This window comes from Propithecus coquereli, unplaced genomic scaffold, assembly GCF_000956105.1.
Source record: "Propithecus coquereli isolate 6110/MARCELLA unplaced genomic scaffold, Pcoq_1.0 Scaffold32, whole genome shotgun sequence".
Taxonomy (NCBI): domain Eukaryota; kingdom Metazoa; phylum Chordata; class Mammalia; order Primates; family Indriidae; genus Propithecus; species Propithecus coquereli.
The window spans coordinates 6,648,605-6,669,640 of record NW_012148841.1 but is presented as its reverse complement, the minus strand read 5'-3'; the positions used below and the strand labels follow the sequence as shown (position 1 = coordinate 6,669,640).

At 45.4% G+C, this 21,036-nt stretch overlaps 1 protein-coding gene across 2 annotated transcripts in view; it reads left to right on the top strand.

Annotated features, from left to right (window-relative positions):
* The first annotated feature begins 912 nt into the window (after nucleotides 1–912).
* The window catches only part of ATXN7L1 (ataxin 7-like 1), a 233,765-nt gene continuing 213,641 nt past the window's right edge, over nucleotides 913–21,036 (top strand). Inside the window, exons 1-2 of one of the 2 annotated variants that reach the window (XM_012650369.1) lie at nucleotides 913–1,114; nucleotides 1,616–1,684. In XM_012650369.1, the coding sequence (XP_012505823.1) occupies nucleotides 934–1,114; nucleotides 1,616–1,684 (250 nt within the window). In that variant the 5' untranslated portion in view covers nucleotides 913–933. The remainder of the gene's footprint in view (nucleotides 1,115–1,615; nucleotides 1,685–21,036) is intronic. The other variant, XM_012650372.1, reaches the window with a different exon arrangement.

The window sequence follows — 21,036 nt, the reverse complement described above, 5'->3', positions numbered from 1 at the left end:
TCCCAGGAATCACATTTCGGGCCGTAGGTGGCCTGAGCTAATGCAGGGAGCAACGGAAACTGCTGAGGGGCTGGGCCCGCCAGCACCATCTTCCCAGAGCCGCGAACTCGCTCTCCGGCCCGGCGACCCTGCAAAGGAGCCTACGCAGTGCTTCTCCGGAGCCGGAGACACGCATCGCGCAGGGAATGTGGGGGCACTGGGGCGCTGAGTTTTGAGTTTTGCACGCCCCCCAGCCTGAAATGGGAAGGTGGCTCCTCTCGCCCTAAACTCACCTGCTTTGCACATCCACATTTACCCACCGGTGTCAGCTCCCAGCGGCATCCACAGAATCTCCACGGTCCGAGGTCCCCCAAGAAACAGAAAAGAGGGTGCAGAGAGTGAGGGCTGGGAGGCGAGGTCACCAGAGTCTCCTCCGCCCTGGCTTGGGGTGGGGGCAGGGGGCGCAAACCTTCTCGACTTGTCCCCACCGAGCCGCCCGGCTCTCCGCAGGGGCGCCTCACCGTGGGCAACAGGGACCCGGCGAGAGGGGGGACGCGCTGGAAGGGCTGCTTGCAAAAACTTTCGGTCCTCTGGCGGCAACTCTGGGGGAAAGACCCCCTTCCTGCGGCCCGGGGTCGCGCGTCTCCCGCGTCCCCCGTCCGGCCCGGCGCGGCCCCTCCGACCCCGGCTCGCGCGGAGCCGCAGCATCTCGGCGGCCAGGGCTCCCAGCACGCTGCGCTCTCCGCGCCCTCCCCGGCGGGCGGGCGGCCGGGCTGCGAGCTCCGGGGCGCCTCTCTGCTGCCCCCGGCGGCCGCCCGCGCCGCGAGCCGTGCGGAGCCGCGCGCCCCTCCTCCCCGCGCCGCCTCCTCGCTCCCCTCCTCCTCCGCCGCCCTCCTCCCATCCCGCCTCCCGCCCTCCCCCTTTCAGAACACTCAATGTCGGAACGTTCCGAAGATGACGTCGGAGCGTTCTCGAATCCCGTGTCTCTCGGCTGCTGCTGCCGAAGGAACAGGGAAAAAGCAACAAGAAGGAAGAGCAATGGCGACACTGGATCGCAAAGTGCCCAGTCCGGAGGCGTTTCTGGGCAAACCCTGGTCCTCCTGGATCGACGCCGCCAAATTACACTGCTCCGACAGTAAGAACCCCACCGCCTCCTCCTCCTTTTATTATCCTGTAACCTTTCCATTCACCTAGAGCCACTGGGAAAAAGTGTGTGTGTGAGAGAGAGAGTGGCCCCCGGTGTCCTCCATGCTTCTCCCTCTCTCTCTAAATAAATACACACAGAGACAGATCATCAATGCACACAGAGAGGCCCGGCTGCCAGGGCTGTCTGTCTGTCTGTCTGTGCCGGCTCCCCGTGGCAGCCCGCGGGGTGGGCTTTCGCAGCCCCACGGTGTTATCTGGTTAAAAGGCTACTCTGTTGCTGCTTGCATAGTTTTTTTGGTACCTATCTGGGCCAGGTAGATGGAAACCCGGACTTGGGAGAAAATGTTGCATTGTCAATTTTTGAAAGATTTTCATATACAGTATTTGTATCGATCTGTTTGCAAATAAACACTCTCCCTCCCCCTTTGACTTTGGCTTTTTCCCCCCTTTTTTCCTTATTTTCTTTTTTCCTTTTCTTTTTCATCTGCAGATGTAGATTTAGAAGAGGCTGGAAAAGAGGGTGGAAAAAGCAGGGAGGTTATGAGGCTTAATAAAGAAGGTAAGTGGAGCTACTGGCATTTTAGTGTTAGCATGTGTGGCAGAATCTTCACAGGATTTCGAATATAATGTGAATTGTTCTGCTGGGTACAGAGTGACTAAGGCTTGTCAAAAATTGAGCACGCCCAGGTGACTACTGCTTCATGTTAACTTCTTTCAAAGTATAAATACAACTGGGGGGTGACGGGGGGAGACTGTTGAAGGCAGAAGTTTACTGCACTTCAGCTGGAGTCCACGTTTGAACCTTCTGATGCTTATGTGCCATTCTCCTTTGGAACACCATTGCCAAATGGTGGGGGGTTGAAATCTCTGAAATGAGGAGTGGGGCTCCCTTCACAAGCATCCTGGCCTTCCTGGTGGGCAAATGCACAACAGTTTAATGAACCCCACATGGTCAGTCATTCCAGCAGCTACTTCTCCACTCTCCGCTGAAAACCATTGTACATGGCAAACCTTGCCAGCAAGTTCCATTTGGCCCACTTTGCATTTGGTCACAGATTGTTATGTGGTAAGCAGGGTTAGTGGCACCTGTATGTGCAGAGCCCCCAGCCAGTCACCCATCTCCGTTTTCCCAGCGTGGAAATACAGTCCATGAAATGGGACACAGTGAGTACACAGGTCATCCCAGACCAAGACATGTGGTGAAGCCACAGCCTACTGGAACTGGGCATCGAACACACATGGTCATCATAAATAAATCATATCCTGTTTATGTTTGCAAGCCTGCCATATGTAACTCTGGCCAGTGGGCTTCAAATGGAGCAATTCCAAAGGCCACTTTCTGCTGAACAAATGGCTGCGTTCATTTGAATTGTGATTCACTAACTGATGTCTTATAAATGTAACTGGCTGAAGTTGGGAGTGGGAGGAAGGCACAAGGGGCCAGAAGAGGTTGGTGGGAAGTGTTGAAAGAGTTCAGACATAAGTAGGCCTCAGGAGCATTGGTCACCCAAAATGAATGGGGAAAGGGCCATTGGACTCCCAGGAATGGTCCCCTTCATAAAAGGGGATGTCACCCTGCAAGGCAGTGAAACCTGTTTGGAAAGATGGAACTCATTTTGTGGATCAATACTTAAGACAGTCGGTTTTCTGTGTCCAATCATTTCCTGACCATCCAGTGAGAGGAAAATGTGTGCTTCAGAAAAACTAACATGGAGGTTAAAATGCATGCATATTCAAGGACAGTTCTCCAGCATAGTGTTTCTGCTAATTAAGCACTTTGGGAACAAAACATTATTCTGAAGATGTTTGCCTCTAAATATCTTAGTGTGATCTTGACATGTGTCTTCAGGATACACGAGGGAGTGATGTCAAGTGGACGTCTTACAAGTGGCAGCTTATTTATGCTAAATGTCCATGTGTGTTGGCAATGGGAAGGATCCTTAGAGATTATTTTTCTTCACAGACAAACTCTTGAGATCTTTAAATGCTTATAGGACTCAGTTATCAGGCTACCGGCAACATTTCCTCCAAAGATAATGAAGTTGTGAAAATTTTTAAATTAAAGTTGAGTAAAGGACATGGTATGGCACAGAATGGGCACCTCTCAGGTCTGAGTGATGGATTATGACTATGACACACGAAACTCAAATCCTTTCCCCCCAACTCCCTGCTTCTATTTCAAAAGACTCTTGTTCTCAGATTCTCTTTGCCTCATGAGAAATGGATTCTTTTAAGGAAAAATGAAACGCTCTCCTTTTCTCAGAAGTCACAAGTGGTACATCCTGCTTATTATGTCCTTTGTCCTGCAAAGGTACAAAGATTTAGCTCCTAATTATATGCATTTGCATTAAGGACACCCACTGTTCAGTGTAACTTGCGACTGCTGACTTCACCAAATAAGCCATGTATGGGCTGAAATCTTTTTGTTCACAGGTCTGGTGGAGCACACTTGGGTGAGCAGTTCCTGGTGGTCTTTCTGGAATATGCATACTGTTTTCTTTATAGAGAAAATCCACATATACTAAATATATATTCTCCCATGGTGAGGAATTTAAGCATTGAGCTGAGACAGGGTGTTTGTCAGGGTGTTTTGTTGCCTTGGTCTCCAGTAATGCTCGTTGCATTAGTCTGGCCATGGGCCTTCCTGTTGGAGCTATCAACAAGGTCTTGGGGTAGATACATGTTTGTGAATGGGTCACTGCAAGATACAAAGTGGCCTATGTGTGACTGTGTGTGTTTATGTGTATGAGCATACACAGATTGACCGTGATGCTGTTGACAGTAAGCAGGTCTCGAGAAGAAATCTGGGCTTTAATGGCAAGAAATGAACAGAATAAAGTTTAGGAATTCCGAACGAGAAATAAAGGGATCTGATTTAGAATTTGATATGATAATTTTTTGTAGTAGAATAACATTAAATTTACCATTTAAACCACGTTGAGTGTGCAATTCAGCAGCATTCAGTATATTTACAGTCTTTTACAGCCATCACGACAACCCATTTCCCAGCTTTTCCATCATCCCCACCAGAACCCACATGCCTGTTTCACAGTAGCTCCCCATCCCCCACTTTTCTCAGCCCTGATGACCTCTATTCCACTGTTCTCTCCATGAAGTTGCCTGTACTTCACACTTAATGCAAGCAGAATTATACAACATGTGTCCTTTTGTGTCTGGCTTCTTTCACTTAGAGTAGTATTTCCATGATTCGTTCATGTTGTAGCATGTCTCAGTACTTCATTCCTCTTCAAGGCTGAATAATATTCCATTGTGTGTGTATATATGACATTTTTCTTATCCACTTATCTGTTGATGGACATTTGGGTTGTTTCCTCCTTTTGGTTGTTGTTGTGAATAATGCTGCTATGAACATTGGTGTGATATAATATGTTTTATAGACTGAGCTCGGGAAGGGAAGTTGGGCTGGAAATGTGAAATAAGAATCATTTTGCCTCTGCGTCTATCTGGCCACAGCTTGGGAAGACACAGCAAGGACTTGAAGACTTTTTGAATAACCTGTTTATGGTAATATAGTTCCTTCCCCATTCCTTACCCCTTTAATCTTTCTCAGCTTCAATTCTCCACCTATATTAGGTATGAAATGTTAACTGAATGCTTTGAAATCTCCATAATAAAGTCTTTACATCATTGTTATTATTTCATCTAAAAGTAGCTAAAATCACGGTCAAGAGGAAGTTGGCAAATACTTTTGAACCTTACCAGATCATCCCCTGGGTTCAGAGGGTAATGCTAATTTCATGCTTGGATATGTGCACATGGGGTTATATCCAGGGCAGCTTGGATAGTGAAAGAGCAGGAGAGGGAGCTTTGAGTTGACTTCCCAAGTTCTGATGTGTGTCCTTGGGAATGTCATTACCCTTCTCTGGGTCTATTATCTCGTCTCTAAGTGGGTGGGACTAAATGTCCTCCAAGGTCCCTTTGAGACCTCTGAACCTAAGCTTCTCTATTGAATGTACCACCTTTGAGATATGGTTATACCAGGCAAGCTGTTTCTAAAAAACTTAAAAATCAATCCCTCACATTTAAAATATCTTAAACTATTTCAAAAATATTGAAAAATAGCTAGATTTATTTTCTCAAGTTTTTGGTGGCACAAATCACTGCATCTCATATTCAAGCATATTCTACTACAAATAATTTGTGAATGGTATGTGGCTGTCCATGCTCTGAAAAAAGTGAGGGTCTGAGTCCAAACCCCAGGGTAGTGTGTTCCCCCTAATGGGGAGTGATTTGACCTCAGTCAGCTTGCACAAATTAAGCATTCAGATTTCCTAAGAGGAGGGGGTCTAAGAAACCTTATTAGCCTCATCTAAGATGTGAGCTATGTTTCTGATAGAAAATTCCAGGGATGGCCATTCTTCTCTGCTAACCTTTTAAAATAATTTTCTCTTCAGCTTGATAGATTTATCCGAAGAATTTTTTCAAGCTAATTGGGAAAAGCTCTCAGTGATTTAGAATGATGTCCCCCTTTTCTAATTGCCTCACCTGAACTATTTTTTTTTTTTTTAAGAATGCCAGTTTCTAGATAAGGAGCAGGGTTCATATGGCTCATAAATGTCCTTAACTATAAAACAGAGATAAGAACAGAGTTGGTGTGAGGATTAAGTGAGATGATATGAAAGGGCTTAGCACACAGAAAGTGCTTAATGACTGTTGGCTTTTATTCTTTTTTTATTGTTATTATGATTATCACCATCATTTATTAATGAAGCTAGTTCTAGAAATCTTTATTCCAATTAACTAGGATTTTCGACTAATCTGTGATTAAGGGGAAAGATACTATAGCAGAAAATTTATTTTTAGAGTAAACCATTATATCATAATTTTAATGATTTTAAATGATTTTTTAAAAAACAACTTTTATGGATATCAATGTTTTTAATGGAGTGCAGTTAACAAGTGGTCGAGTTTTATCAAGAGCTAGAGAAAAATACTTAGGCAGTTTATGGCCTAGGGCTAAGAAGAGTTTGTACAGAGTTCTTTCTAGGGACCAAGAGGTCTAAAAAATCATTTGTAAAAATGATTGCCAGGTATGGTAGCTCACACCTGTAATCCTAGCACTCTGAGAGGCCAAAGCAGGAGGATCGCTTGAGCTCAGGAGATTGAGGCCAGCCTGAGCAAGAGCAAGACCCCATCTCTACCAAAAATAGAAAAATTAGCAAGGCGTTGTGGCACACACCTGTAGTCCTAGCTACTTGGGAGGCTAAGGCAGGGGGATCCCTTGAGGCCAGGAGTTGGACACCAGCCTGAGCAACTTAGTCTCTACAAAAAATAGAAAAATTAGCCGGGTGTGTTGGTGTGCGCCTATAGTCCCAGCTACTTGGGAGGCTGAGGCAGGAGGATCACTTGATCCCAGGAGTTTGAGGCTGCAGTGAGCTATCATGATGCCACTGCACTCTACTTGGGGCTACAGAGCGAGACTCTTGTCTCAAAAAAAAAAAAAAAGTAAGCTGTTTTATCATTCAGGAAAAAAAAGGTCTTCAATAGATCCTCGTTTGGGTCTTTTGGAAGCCTGCACTTGTCATTTTGAGCACTTGTCTGTTTTTTAATGTTCCCACATGTTTTCATTTGACGTAGGTAAATTCGTGGAATGCTTCCAATTTGAAAATTGTGCTGGGGCTAGTAAGATCTCTCTGTGACTGTAAGAGTTTGCTATTCTGAGATGCTGGTAGAATTGGGCTGGAACCCAATCAGAGGACACAGGGAACATGGGAACATGTTCAGCTCAGGTTTAGGAGTCTTGCAGTTATGGCTGAACGGGAGCAAATTGGAGGAGAGAATGGCAACCGACTTGGTGAGAGTGAAGTATTGTTAGAATCCAAGCCAGGGAACCCAGCGACAGGCCATGGAGATTTATGGGAAACTGTGAACGGCTTCCCTTTATCATTATACAGACAACTCTGTTATCTATGTTAATAGGAGATGGGAAGACACGAAGCCCAGAGATTACACAGATAAAGCTCATTTTCACCATTAATTTCAATTTCATTCCCTATTAAGCCTACCTTCCTCCCCTCTTGCTAACAAGTAGCAACATTTGTTCACTTTGGCGTTTCATTATCATCTCTCTTCTCTTGCCCGGCATTTGGGATGGAAGGACAGGAGAGATGGAGCAGCTTAAAGGTGGAGGAAAGACGAAAAGGAGAAGTAAGGGCTTGGAGAGATAATAAACTCTACAGGTATGTCCAACTGATGGAGCTGGAGTGTGCCACGACCAAGACAGCAAAGCTGAGAAAAGGCATCACAATCATGTAGTTTGGAAAACACAGAGCTTCTAAAATGGGTATCTCTTTATACATACAATTATTTCCATGTGCCTGAGTTCCCATGTGGAGAAAATGTGGCTCTGGCTCTTTCCAAAACAGGAAGTTAGGCTGGGCATCCTTTGAAACACCGTGCATGATACTGCTGTCTATGCAAGTTACACTATGCCAGGGTCTCCTCATATGTCGTTCTATGAGAATAAATTTTTCCTGCTAAAAGATGTAGACTGTTACACACACACACATTCATTTAAAAGCTACTTATTTTTTTAAATAATGTTCACATGTTGCAAGATTCAAAAGGATACACAAGTGGAAAGTGAGTCTCTCTCCCACCCCATCCTCAGTTGATGATGTACCCTGCCAAAGACATTCTGTGTGTGTTCAAGTAGATACATATATAATTTTGTCTTCTTGTTCTCACATGAATGGTAGAAAGCTATTGTCTAGCATGTTGCCATTGCCATTTATCTCAGAGAACTGTCTGTATCAGTTCATAAGGAGCCGCCACTTTCTCTTTTTGGTGCCTGCATAGTAGGATGACAGCTTAAGCCTCTGGGTGTCTTGCTTAATTTTTAACATCTGCTACTGCTTTCTCGGCCTTCTTCGTGCGTTTGACAAGGAGGAAGCTCTGCTAGCGGCCAGCATTGGGCTAGACACTGGGGACACCGCAGTGAAAAGGCACGGCCTCAGCCCTCAGGATGCTTCCAGCCTAGCAGCAAAGGCAGAAGTTGAAAAGTCACGTGGACCGTGATGAGTGCTCTGACGGGTGCTGTTGGAGGATACGGCAGGGGCCCTAATTTGGGTAAGGGGTTCCGTGAAGGCCTCCCTGAGGAAATTTTATGTAAGCTAAAACCTGAAGGATACATGAATGTTACCCGTGTGTAGAGCTGGGCAGGGTGGAGTTAGAGCAAAGACCCAACGTGCCAGAAAATGTAGACTATTCTAGAGACTAAAAAGTCTTATTGCCAGAGTGAAGATAGCAAAGCAAAGAGTAGCATACGATTTCTCACCGCTGGCGCTACTGAGACTTTGAGCTGGCTGCTTTGTGGTGGGGGCTGTCCTGTGCATGGTAGGAGGGTTAGCAGCATCCTTGGCTGCATCCTCCCCATAAGAAGCCAGTGGTGCCTCCCTCTCCTCCTCCAAACTTGGACAAATAAAATGTCCAAGCTGCTCACAGAAATATTCTGCTCACATCCATCCGTGTCTTAGGCCCACAGCCCCTGTAAGTCGTCCTTATGGAATACTCAGCAGACCAGTGTGGACTGTGACTACCCCCTGGCACTCGGCTGCATTTGCGGGGGATCTAAAGAGAGAGAAGACTCGGTCCCTCAGGGAACTCTACTCCAATGGGATCCAAGGTGACTCTTCCAAACCTTTGATTCCATTCTGTGATCCGTGGTGACAGTGGTAAGATGTAGGCTCTAATTCTGGGCGGCCCAACCCTCCCTCACTGTGGGTGGAGGAGACCCCAAAGCATCGATTCTGATAATGACGATGTTTATTTTATGGTGGCCCCTGATGTGAGAAGCACCACAGTGAAGCATTAAGGATTTCAGTTTATATTTAAAGTCAGGCTGGAAATACAACTGACGTTCTCTGCAGTCTGATTACCCACGGGACGTGTCTGAAATGGGGATGCACACAGTGACAGCAAAGCGGCCGCCTTCAGGGTTTCCACGTGAAGGACTGGAAGCCACGAGGGGCAGGGAGGGTCTGAGTCCTGACTGACCTGTGTGCCAGGTGGGCGGCGGCATCAGTTAGGACCGTGGGGCTGTTGACTCTTTCAGCTGGCAGTTCCCTGGGGCCTGCCGTCCCCGCTGCAGAATTGACTGAGGAAAGTTAGGCAGCTTCGTCTCTGCAGAGGTTCTATGTGTTCTTTGTAGGTCGTCTGGACATCCTTTGAGCTAACCTTTCATTTATGACATTTTGTTTCACTCATGACATCCCTCGGAAGTAGACGTAAAATGATAGTAGCCGACCCAGTGAGACCCTGTCCTAGTCCCTTTTATCTAAGGACCCCACCCTGTGAGGTGGCCCAGTGTTCACATCTGGAAACAATGATCATTGAGTGACTGCAGTAATTCGAAGTAGCCATAATGGAGAGGGAGAGGGTTAGCCAATGGGTTGGACTTTTTCAGAATATTGTAGAAACTGAGTGGCAAAGACGGGCTTCTCTGTGTCTCCTCTCCTACAACTCTCGGCATGGTGCTGTGCTGGTGGTGGGCTCCCAGCTAACACTGTCTGGCTGGATTTCTCCTACTCTGTCCTGTGGTAGGGCTCGGACCACCAAATAGACTGAGGCACTTGAACTAACAAGGAGAGCTCAGGAGATCCCCTCTTGCAAGTGGCGTGGGGTTCTTAGTGTTCAGGGGCTCGCCCTGGCTCCCTCAGCTCTCCGTCAGCAAAGCTGCAATTCCGCTGTGGGGAGAGCATTGGTTTTATGGAGAGACTTTATCCTCGTACCTGTGGTTTCAGGTCACCATAGTGGGGAAGATAAAAGTGAGTCAGTGATGGGCTCTTTGAACATAGAAGCAGTTATCAACATACCTACTTCTGTGAAGCTAATTGTGAATCTGTGAACATTAACGGTGCAAGGGCACCCTTGGCTTGGGAGAGGGGACGTGGCGGGGTGGGTAGTGGGAACTATGTGACCCTGCCCCAATGCACCAATAGCGTCCTGGGCTGAGGGTGGGGATGCAGGATACCCAGGCTGATGACAGTAACCACAGGTGAGTCCAGCATTCCAGGGCTATGGAAGATGGTGGAGACATGGTCCCAGTTTGGTCATTTCAGACCAAGGCAGTGTCTAGCTCTTTTTAAAAGTATATTGGCCACAAAAGGACAAATACTGTATGATTCCACTTATATGAGGTTCCTAGAGTAGTCAAATTCATAGAGAATGGTGGATGCCAGGGGCTGGGGAAGTCAGAAATAGAGAGTTAGTGTTTAAGGGATACAGAGATTGAGTTGGAAAAGACACAGAAGTTCTGGAGATGGATGGTGGTGATGGTGGCACATCGTTAATATACTTAACGCCACCGACCTGTATACTTAGAAACAGTTAAAGTGGTAAATTTTATGTTATGTGTATTTTACCATGCACATTAACAAAGTTCATTGGCATTGCAGACTTGGGAGTTTCATGGAGCATTATGTAAATCTTAACTCGACCATTTACTGACTGAGGAGTAAATTAAGCCTCAATTTCCTCTTTTTCAGAATAGGAATAAGGCACCTCTCAGAGTTGTTGTGAAAATAAGTGAGATACTATCTGGCATACAATAGGTGCTCAGCACTGTGAGCGCTCATTGTGATGCTTGTTATTTTTACCAGGTACTTACTTGGGTCCTCTTCTTCTTTGCCTTAGAGCTTCCACTTCCAGGGGACACACTGCATCCTTACCACCCCAGGCATCTTTTGTCAACATTCGTGTCCCTGGTTCTTTAAGGATACCAGGAATGAAAACAAAAGAAGTTGGAATGGTGTCCCTGTCCTATAAGTTTTTGAGAGTGAATCTGTTTCAGTGTTTTGCGAAGTGTGGTCATTGTGGGAACCCTGCTATGGTGTCCCCTAGGTACTGAGCACCCAGTCCCAGGCTGCAGTCCTGCTGAAACAGGATGTGAAGCACAGGAACCAGGAATGTGCCCTTTCTATGGGCTCCTCAGGCAGCCCTGCTCTTTACTGAACTTTGAGAACTACTGTTCATTGGTTGAGAGAAGTGACTCTCAACTCTGCCCACCTTGGGAATCCCTTAGGATGCTTTTAAAAGCAAAGACACCAGTCCCACCCCCAGAGATTCTGATTCCATAGGTCCAGGTGAAGGGGGTCTGGGGAGCTGCTTATGTGTTTTTTTAAATAACAATCCTAGCTCCCATTTATTGGGCATTGACTAGGTGCCAGGCATGGGGCTAAATGTGCATTTTGTCATTTAATCCTCACAACCACCGTGTGGGGCAAATCCTACTGTCAGCCCATTTTAGAGGTGGGGAAGCTGAGGCTTAGAGAGGTCAAGTGATTTACCCAAGGTGACACAGCTAGGAAGTAGTACGGCTGAGATCTAAACCCAGAGGCAGGCTGATTCCAGAGGCTGTACTTGTACTCTAAGCATTGTGTCATAATGTCTGTTGTCCTGAGAGCAGGGTCAGGACTAAGGTGGCAAGTGGGCACCCAGGACACGTGTTTACAGAGGCACTCACAGGGGCTCCTGGGGGTGCAGAGCGAGTACCTCTGTAAATGTTGCCCCTGGGCACCTGGCTTGCCTCACCCTTGCCCAGTCTTGCCCAGGAGAGCACAGTCTTTAAGCAAAATGGTAAGGATGGACTAGTTTTCCTTCCCCCTCGGGTGGGTAAGCCAGTGGCCTGCCTATGGGACCCTGGGTCTCCCCATCAGGGAAACGCTTTCTCATCCCAAGGCTCCAGCTTTGGGGCCCTGTGGTCAATCAAAGTCCTGGCCTCAGGGAAATCACAAGAACTGATGCAAACTGTTCCTTTTTGGGAGAAGGTGTTAGCAAAGATGGTTGCCAGGCAACTCCAGGGGCATCTATCCACAGGGATGATTTCTCTCTTTTCTTCCCCCTTTTGAACATCTTCTCGGCTGCTGTTCAGTTTCCCTCTTGGCGTTGGGATTGTTAGTATTTTCTTGAAGGGCACATGCCTTTCGATGACGGAGTGAGATGGCTTTTCAATACCCGCCACGTTAGAGGTGTCCTTTTGAGGGCAGTACTGCTAAGTGGGTGTGAAAGTCCTTTGCCTTCTTCAGCCACAGTGATGTCCTAGTTGTCACTGGCTCTGAGGGGCAGTGACAAAGAGGACTCTTTGGATTGAAGCAGCTGAGAAAGGCACAGCAAGAGTCCCCCACATGGGGTCAGGGCGTCGCTCTTCCTTAGCCAGGGCACTTAGGCATTTCATACGTGATGGCCCTGCTGTCCCAGAGGAGCTTGTGTTCTCTCCCTCCTCCTTCCTCTCTCTCAGTGGTTTTAGAGACCAGGAGAGTCCTTGCCATGTGTTTCCCCCTCAGCGCTGTCCCCTCTCCAGCCTGGTCGCCCCCTCTGTGTGGGGATTCAAGTGACCTCTGATGGGCCCCAGACCCGACTCTTCAGATAAGGGCCGAGAGCTTGTGGGTTCCAGCACCTTTTACACTTGACAGAATCCTGCCCCAGCCCAGCAGGAAGAGAGTGAAACTTCAGGAAAGAGGAACTGGTCGCCTTTGGGTAGGGTTGACTCCATGGTGGCCCATGAACAACAGCTGTTAGCCAGGTTCCCAGCCCCTGGGCCTCTGTTTCCTCCAGTTACTCCCTCGACCATTGTGTCCTTCCTCCTCATCTTTTGCGAAAGCAGGGTGCGATCCAAAAAGAACTTGGAACCCACGTGAGTCCTGTCACTTTCAGTGGCTAAGATGAAAACCTTAATGGCAGAATACATACAAACCCGTATATAATACTCCAGGTTTAAACAGATTAGGGGGCTATTTGCTTTCCAATTGGAATTATTGGGAATTTCTTTAAATAGTAGACTGTCCTACTAAATATGAAAACCATATTTGCTGCACAAAAGTTTTCATGACACCCACTTTTGTGCCAGCTCCTCCCTCCAGAGCCCGGGCTTTGCCCTCTGGGTTTGACCCTGGCTCCCTGCACACACCTCAGGGTTCCCTCCACGTGGGGATTCTGACATGTCTGCCAGCTGGCCTGATTTCTCCTCTGCAGAGTGCTCATCTCACCCCCGCATGCACCTGCCAGCCCCTCATGGATGTCCTTATGCTCCCCCAACTCCCCTAGGCCAAGTGCAAGCTCGAGCCTGCTGTTTCTCTTACCCACTATCTTTAGAAAGTCCTCCCTCTCCCTCTCCCTCTCCCGGGCTCCCTTCCTCCTCCCTCCCTCTCCAGAGCAATTGCCTGCACCTCTCCCCCACCCTCACCCCAGGCTAGCCTGCTTCCTAGCCTACCTAGATTTTTATAATAGCTGTTTAATTGGTCTTCCTGTCTCCATCTTCCCTGCACACCACTTCAAAATTAAACTCTCTAAAATTCACATTTATCAGGTTGTTCCTCAGATGAAAACCTCTCAGTACTTCCCCATCAACTGTGGTTAACGCGGCATTCCAGGTCCCTTTGAATCCCTACAGGTGGCCTGCCCCTTGCAGTGCTTTGAACAAGCCATGCTCCTTCCCTGTCCAGGTCTCGGCCTCTGCGGCCCTCTGCCCCACCTACCTTCTCCTTCCTCTCATCCCACACTGCTTCTTCCCAGGGCCAGCCCACACTCTCCTGGGAAGCCTTCTCTGGCGCTCAGGCCGTGCAGCCTGGACCTTCTCTGGACCCTGTGCCGCTGGGCCGTGCCCACTCTGCACTTTGCCCCTAAATCTTATACCTCCTCACACTGCTGCAGACCGTTCCCATGGTCTACCTGTGTCTTGTCTTCACAACCGCATTAGAATCTTCTGGAAGGGGGTTGGGGGAAGAGCAACCATATTGTCCCCTTTTCTTTCCTAAGTTATCTTTCAACCAGCGGAGTGTTACAGTTCAGCTAAGCATCTTATTTGTTTTTCAAGAACATGTGTGGAGATACTTGTATTTTCCTTTTTTTTTTTCCTCTTTTTTAAATTGTGGTAGAATGCAGATAACAAAATTTACCATCTCAGCCGTTTTTAAGTGTACAGTTCAGTCGTGTTAAGTACATTCACATTGCTGTGCAGCTAATCTTCAAAACTCTTCAACTTGCAAAAGTGAAATTCCATAATCGTTCAACAACAGTCCCCATTTGTATTTTCATTTAAAAAATCAGTCCGGAGATGGCCTCTGAGTTTCTTTCATTCACCACCTGATATTTTGAAGTTGTTGATATTCTAAGAACTGGCAGGACTCCCAAAGTTTCTGTTCAGGTGGGTATTTGGGTATTTGCAGAAGGGCCCAGCTCACCTTAGTGCGTTAGCCCCAGCGTCCTCCATGGGCTCCGAGGTCAGCAGAGAAAATTCAGTGGAAAAGTGCTACCGTCGGGGCCCAGAGTCTCAGACACCTTTGAGCACCTGAAGTTTCTGGTTCAAAATGCAATGGTAACCCCCACCCTGCGATGTTGTTTCTTTCCTGCCCTTCCAACTCAATGTTAATGTTAACATTTTCCACACATATAAAAGTTGAAATAATAATACCACAATCATCTACATATGTACCACTTAGAATTATACATTAGTTTACATTTTGTCTTATCTGTTTTCTTCTAAAGGTTTATCTATATATTATAAAGAAATATACAATCATGTGTTGCTTAATGATGGGGATATGTTCTGAGAAATGTGTCTTTAGACAATTTCATTGTTGTGCAGACTCGGAGTGTTACCTAGAGGGTCCAGCTTACTACACACCCAGGCTATATGGTATAGCTTATTGCTCTTAGACTACAAACCTGTACAGCATGTTACTATACTAAATACTGTAGGCAATTGTAGCACAATATTAAGTATTTGTGTTTCTAAAGACACCTAAACTTAGAAAATGTACAGAAAAAATACACTATTATAATTCTTATGGGACCACCATTGTCTGTGCAGCCCGTTGTTGACTAAAGCATCGTTATGTGGCACATGACTATATATATCTCTCTGTAGCATTTGAAATTAAGTTGTAGACATCATGACACTTCACCTCTAAATATTTATCATTTTGCCACATCTTGATTGCGTTACCTTGAGCCGTTCACTCAAGTTCTCAGAGCCTCATCTTATTATAAATATGTATGTGTGTTTGTGCTGAACTATTTGGTAAGTTGCAGACAGCATGACACTTCATCTCTAAATACTGCAGCGCACATCTCTTAAAATTAAAGACATTTTTCAACATGATCATCATACCAGTATCACACGTACCAAATTAATGGTAGTTCCCTTATAGCATCGAATATCCGGTTCACATTCAAATTTCTCCTCTTGCCCCTCACTCCCCAAAAAAGTTTATAGCTGCTTTTTTCAAACTAGGATCCTGTCTTGGTTCATGCATTACATTTGTTTCTTTTTAGTCTTTTTTTTTTTTTTTTTCTTTTTTGAGATAGGGTTGTACTTTGTTGGGATAGAGGACAGTGATGTAATCATAGCTCACTGCAATCTCAAATTCCTAGGTTCAAGTGATCCTCCTGTCTCAGCCTCCAGTGCGGCTGGGACTACAGGCATGTGCCACCACGCCTGGCTAATTTTTGTATTTTTTTGTAGAGATGGATCTCACTAGGGTGCTCAGGTGGGTCTTGAACTCCTGGCCTCGAGCGATCCTCCCTCCCAAAGTGCTGGGATTAAAGGCATGAGCCAGGCCGGGCGCAGTGGCTCACACCTGTAATCCTAGCACTCTGGGAGGCCAAGGCAGGGGGATCGTTTGAGCTCAGGAGTTTGAGACCAGCCTGAGCAATAGAAAGAAATTAGCTGCACGATTAAAATACATATAGAAAAAATTAGCTGGGCATGGTGGCACATGCCTGTAGTCCAAGCTACTTGGGAGGCTGAGGCAGGAGGATCACTTGAGCCCAGGAGTTTGAGGTTGCTGTGAGCTAGGCTGACGCCACGGCACTCTAGCCCAGGCAACAGAGAGAGACTCTGTCTCAAAAAAAAGCATGAGCCACCTTGCCTGGCCTCTTTACTCATTTTCAATCCAGAACAGTTCCCCTCCCCATACATGTGTGAATATGTATATATGTATATGTATTTTATATAAAACATTGCAATTTAAAATGTTTCACATTCTGGTCTGTCTGATCACTTCCTTGTGATGTCATTTACCTTGCTGTTTTCTAGCCATGTTTTCCCCTATTCTGAAAGTTAGAACTAAAGCCTCAATTAGATTCAAACTCGACATTTTAAAAAGAATGCGTCCCAGGTGATTCTGAGTGCTTCATTAAACATCCCATCAGGGGGCACAAGATGTCAGAGTGCCCCATTATTGGATATTGATCACTTGGTAAGGTGGTGACCACCTGTCTCCATTGCAAAGTTGTGTTTTCCTTCTGCAATTAGCATGTCATTCTGTGGGTAATGCTTTGGCACCAAGTGAAATATCCTGTTCTCCAACAGGAAATTTCATGGAAGCCTCTTGATGTCCATTGATGATCGTTGCCTAGATCAGTTATTTCTTTGGGGATTGTAGGATGGCCGTTTTCCAGTTTTGTCATTCTGACCTACTTTTATTGGTTGACATTCTTCTGTTAAGAAGATCTCTTTCTCATCAACAGGGGATGAATTATTAAATTCTTCCCAAGAAAGTAAACTTTTTCCCTTTAATTAACAATGTTCAGAGTAAGGAGTTGAACACTCATGATTCTTAAGTTAAGGAGGGGAAAGGTCAAGGACTGTTGCACTAGCATTTCAAGAGGATGCGTGTGTAGTGTGAAACCCATAATCCATGGGAAATCTTAGAAAGTGAGCTTTGGAGTGCAAACTCCAGAAGTAAAGTGTGGTCCAGTTTTGGTTGGTAGAGCATGAGTTTTAAAAGATTTAACATTATCCCACACAGTCCAGTGACCTTCTACTTTAATTTGGGGAAGGAAGAAGATAATTACACTTAAAATAATCCTTATCCAACCTTCCAGAGGGAGCCCAGCATTTAGCCTGGGTGGGAGAACCGCTAAAGTTAAATTGCAGACCATGATGAGTGATGCTCTGCAGGTTTTGAAGCCGGGGCAAAACTTTCTGCATCCCTGACTCAGTACAAAGTGACCAAACACCCAGCATGTGGAAGGTACTGCGCTGTGTGGCTCGTGGAGGTGCAACAGAGGCCCCTGCCCTCCAAGAACTCACCATGCAGCACCTGGGAATTCTGATGCTGCGTAGAGAATGAAATGTGGCTCCAATGCCCTGGAGTATTTGAGGGAAGGAAGAGATTTCAGTCTGCCCTCAGTGAGACCTTTAACCTGGGTCTGAGACCTTTGGCTTGAGGGCAGGGGCTGTTTGGTTTGTGGTCCTGTATGGAGCACATGAAGAATATATAGAGGAGTCAAGTTAATGTTTGCAGAATGAATGGATGTCCCGTACAGAGGCAGTAGGCATGGCTGGGTTTGGATATTCAGGGCATTCCACAGGGAGGGAAAAGCATAAACAAAAGGTCTTGAGGTCTATGAGTTCCCCAGGAGGTTGCTTTTGGAAAAAAAAGTTTTGGTAAAACTCCATCAATACTGAAGAGAAACCGCTCTAATTTATTCCCATTGTAGATTCATTTGATGCCCAACCCAATGCAGTCTTTTGTAAAGTAGGGTTTTCAGGAAACAGGCTCTTTTTTTATTTGATAATTTTTGTGTGTGTTTTTCGCTTTCTCTGTTGGGGTGCTGGGGGAGGGTTATTCTCTCTCTCCTCTTTCTCTTTCTCACACACGCACACACAAACACACCTTTTAGGTCTTGCTGACCAATTAATTTATAAGTTCTTTTCTATTATAATCAGTGTTGCACTAGTAAATGTTTAGCAATCTGCTCTCTAAAAAAAATTTCACATATACATATGTAAGTTTATTATAAATTTTGCTGATAAAAAGGCTGTCTAGCATACAATTTACAAATAATAGAATATTTAATACTTTTTATTATTATATAAATATCATATAGTCAGTAGATTCTCACCAAATGCTTTTGTTGATTTTTGCCAAATTCTTGTATCCCCTGGCCAACTTAAGATTTGAATTGACAAACAAGTGTAGATCTCACATAAGTGTTGGCTGATATTTTCGTTTTGGTCAGTGAGTAAGTTGAAAATGAAAGAACAAAGATGTATATTAGAACTTCACTCAACTGTTGGTAACGTGAGTGACTTCCTTGCTGAACTGGATACTAGTTTTCAAGTACTGAAAGAATATGCCATTTTCTGTGCTATTCATAATACCGCTATAGCCATGATATACAGTTGTCCCTTGGTATATGAGGGGGATTGGTTTCAGGACCTCTCAAGGATACCAAAATCCATGGATGCCCAAGTCATTTTTATAAAATAATGTAGTATTTGCATATAACCTACGCACATCTTTCCATACACCCTTAAATCATCTCTAGGTTACTTATAATACCCAATACAATGTAAATGCCATGTAAGTATTAACAGTTGTTATATTGTTTAGAGAATAATGGGAAGGAAAAAAGTCTGTACATGTTCAGTATAGACATAACTATCCTTTTTCCCCCCTGCCAAATATTTTCAGTTCACAGTTGGTTGAATCTGCAAGTGTGGAACTCATGGATATGGAGGTCCAACTGTACTTTTAAATGTAATGGGTTATTAAAATTTTCTCCATCACTTTCTTAAATCTAGATAATAAAAATAAATAAATAAATCAAGCCCTGATTTCTAGCACTGATGATTTCCATGGTGTAAATTCTCCCATCACTGCTGTTTAAGCTGTCAATGTGATATCACTGAACTCAGTTCGGAAGAGATATGCATCAGCACTCGGTTATATAGGATTTCCGCAATGTCTATAAATGAGTTCAAGAGCAGGAGTTGCATCCTATGACCCCCAGGCAAAATCCAGCCTGCTGCCTATTTTTGTAAATAAAGTTTTGTTGGAACACAGCCACACTCATTCATGTATGTATTGTCTGTGGTTGCTTTTGCACTACAATAGCCATGGAGTAGTTGAGACAGATAGGGTGGTCCCCAAAGGCTAAAATATTTACTACCTTGCTCTTTCTAGAAAAAGTTGCCAATCCCTGCTCGAAGCATAGATAATAGTAAAATGTAGTAAGATAAATAGGAAGTGGTGAGTTCTGAGTATTTATTCTTTGTCTGAAATATATCTAATTGTAAACTTTTATGATTTTTTAAAATTTAATGATTGGTTCACCAAATTCCTGAAAATTTAACAATCAGCTCTTGTGAGACTTTACAAGCCGGCTCTAGCTTACCACTGCAAGGCTCTGAGGGCCTCAGCTTTCAGTGCCAAAAAATGAAGCTGTCACTATTAGGAAGAAGCAGCTGACAATACCAGATTGGAGGGGGAGGCACAATAAGAAGGGTTTGAGCTACTTGAAATTGTGGTCTAATTGTCTGTAGAAATCAGAAAAAAGCAATTTTGAGATTAATTTTTATATGATGGGGTTCTTTTCCCCCTTCTTTTAGGGTCTGGGGTTTGTTTTGGTTTTTCAAATGAGTTTTCTTCAGAGCTAATTTAAAAACCCAATACAGCATGCTTTTCTTACCAAATTTTGTGAGCATCTGTCTCGAGCCCATTCAGCCCCTGACAGACGCCCAGCAGCTTCCAGAACTCCCACAGATGTTCTGTGTCCCAGGAAAGGCTGACTTCCTGTTGCTGGCCGTGAGCAGGAGAAGAGGTGGTCCCACCAGTTGCGTTTTGCAGGGGTTTTCCTTGCCGCCATTTCCTGCCGGTTGCCTTTGAATGGATTACAGATGGTCAGAGAAAGACTTCTTGGCACAATGAGAGGACTGTCTCCAGTGCTTTGTGGGAAAGGATTTATAACAGGATGGCAGCTTCTGCCTACCCAGAGTGGGCCTGGCTGCCGCAGCCTCGCAGCCTCGCAGCCTCGTAGGGGAAACCAGCTGCCTGTGGAGACGGAGTCTCTGGGTGGAGGGAACGGCAGGGAGAAGGGGATGTTTAAGTTTATGTGGCTCCTTTCATCCAGTGGGCTCTCAAATTGCCCCGTGTCCCATGGTGTTAGGCCCCCATGGAGACGCTGGCCCCTGGGGAAGTAGGTACTGAGGTAATGCCCTTGGTGTGTCAAGCTCTTGTGGCAAGTGTAATAAATCCTCATATCTTTTCAAGGAGAGGTAACGACACGTGCTGCTGTTTCCCTTATTTTTTGACACAGTCTCGATATGTCACCCCAGCTAGAGTGCAGTGGCATCATCATAGCTCACTGCAGTGAGCCCAGCTAATTTTTCTATTTTTGTAGGCACGGGGTCTCACTATATTGCTCAGGCTGGTCTCAAGCCATCCTCCCACCTCAGCTTCCCAAAGTGCTGGGATTACAGGCGTGAGCCACTGCGCCCGGCCTCTTTTCTTTTTTAAAGTCACAGTATAGAACACACTTAATTTTTAAACTTTTAAACATACGCATAACAAAAATTTACTATTTTAACCATTTTAAAGAATGTAATCCAGTGGGATGAAGGAACATTCACAATGTTGTACAAGCATTATCACTGTCCATTTCCGGAACTTTCCCATCATCCCAAAGAGAAACTTGCACCCATTAAACAATAACATCTCATTCCCCCCTCCCCTCAGCTGGTGCCCTCTACTCTACTTTCTGTCTCTATGAATCTGCCTATTCTAGACACCTCACGTAAGGGGAATCACACAGTATTTGTGCTTTTGTGACTGGTTTATTTCACCGAGTATAATGTTTTCAAGATTTATCCATGTCGTAGCATATTCCAGAATTTCCTTCCTTTTTAAGGGTGAATAATATTCCATCATAGGTATATCCTACATTTTGTTTATCCACTTGTTTGTTGGACGTTTGGGTCGTTTCTGCCTTTTGGCCATTGTGAATGATGCTGCTGTGAACATGGGTGTTCCTGTTTCCACTTTTGAGGGGTCAAATGGAGGCCTGGAGAGAACGGATTTGTCTGGGATGACTCCTCAGCCCTTCCAGGGTAGCACAGCTCGACGTACTTCTCCATCGAGGGTGCCAGGAGTGCGTGTGCGGGAG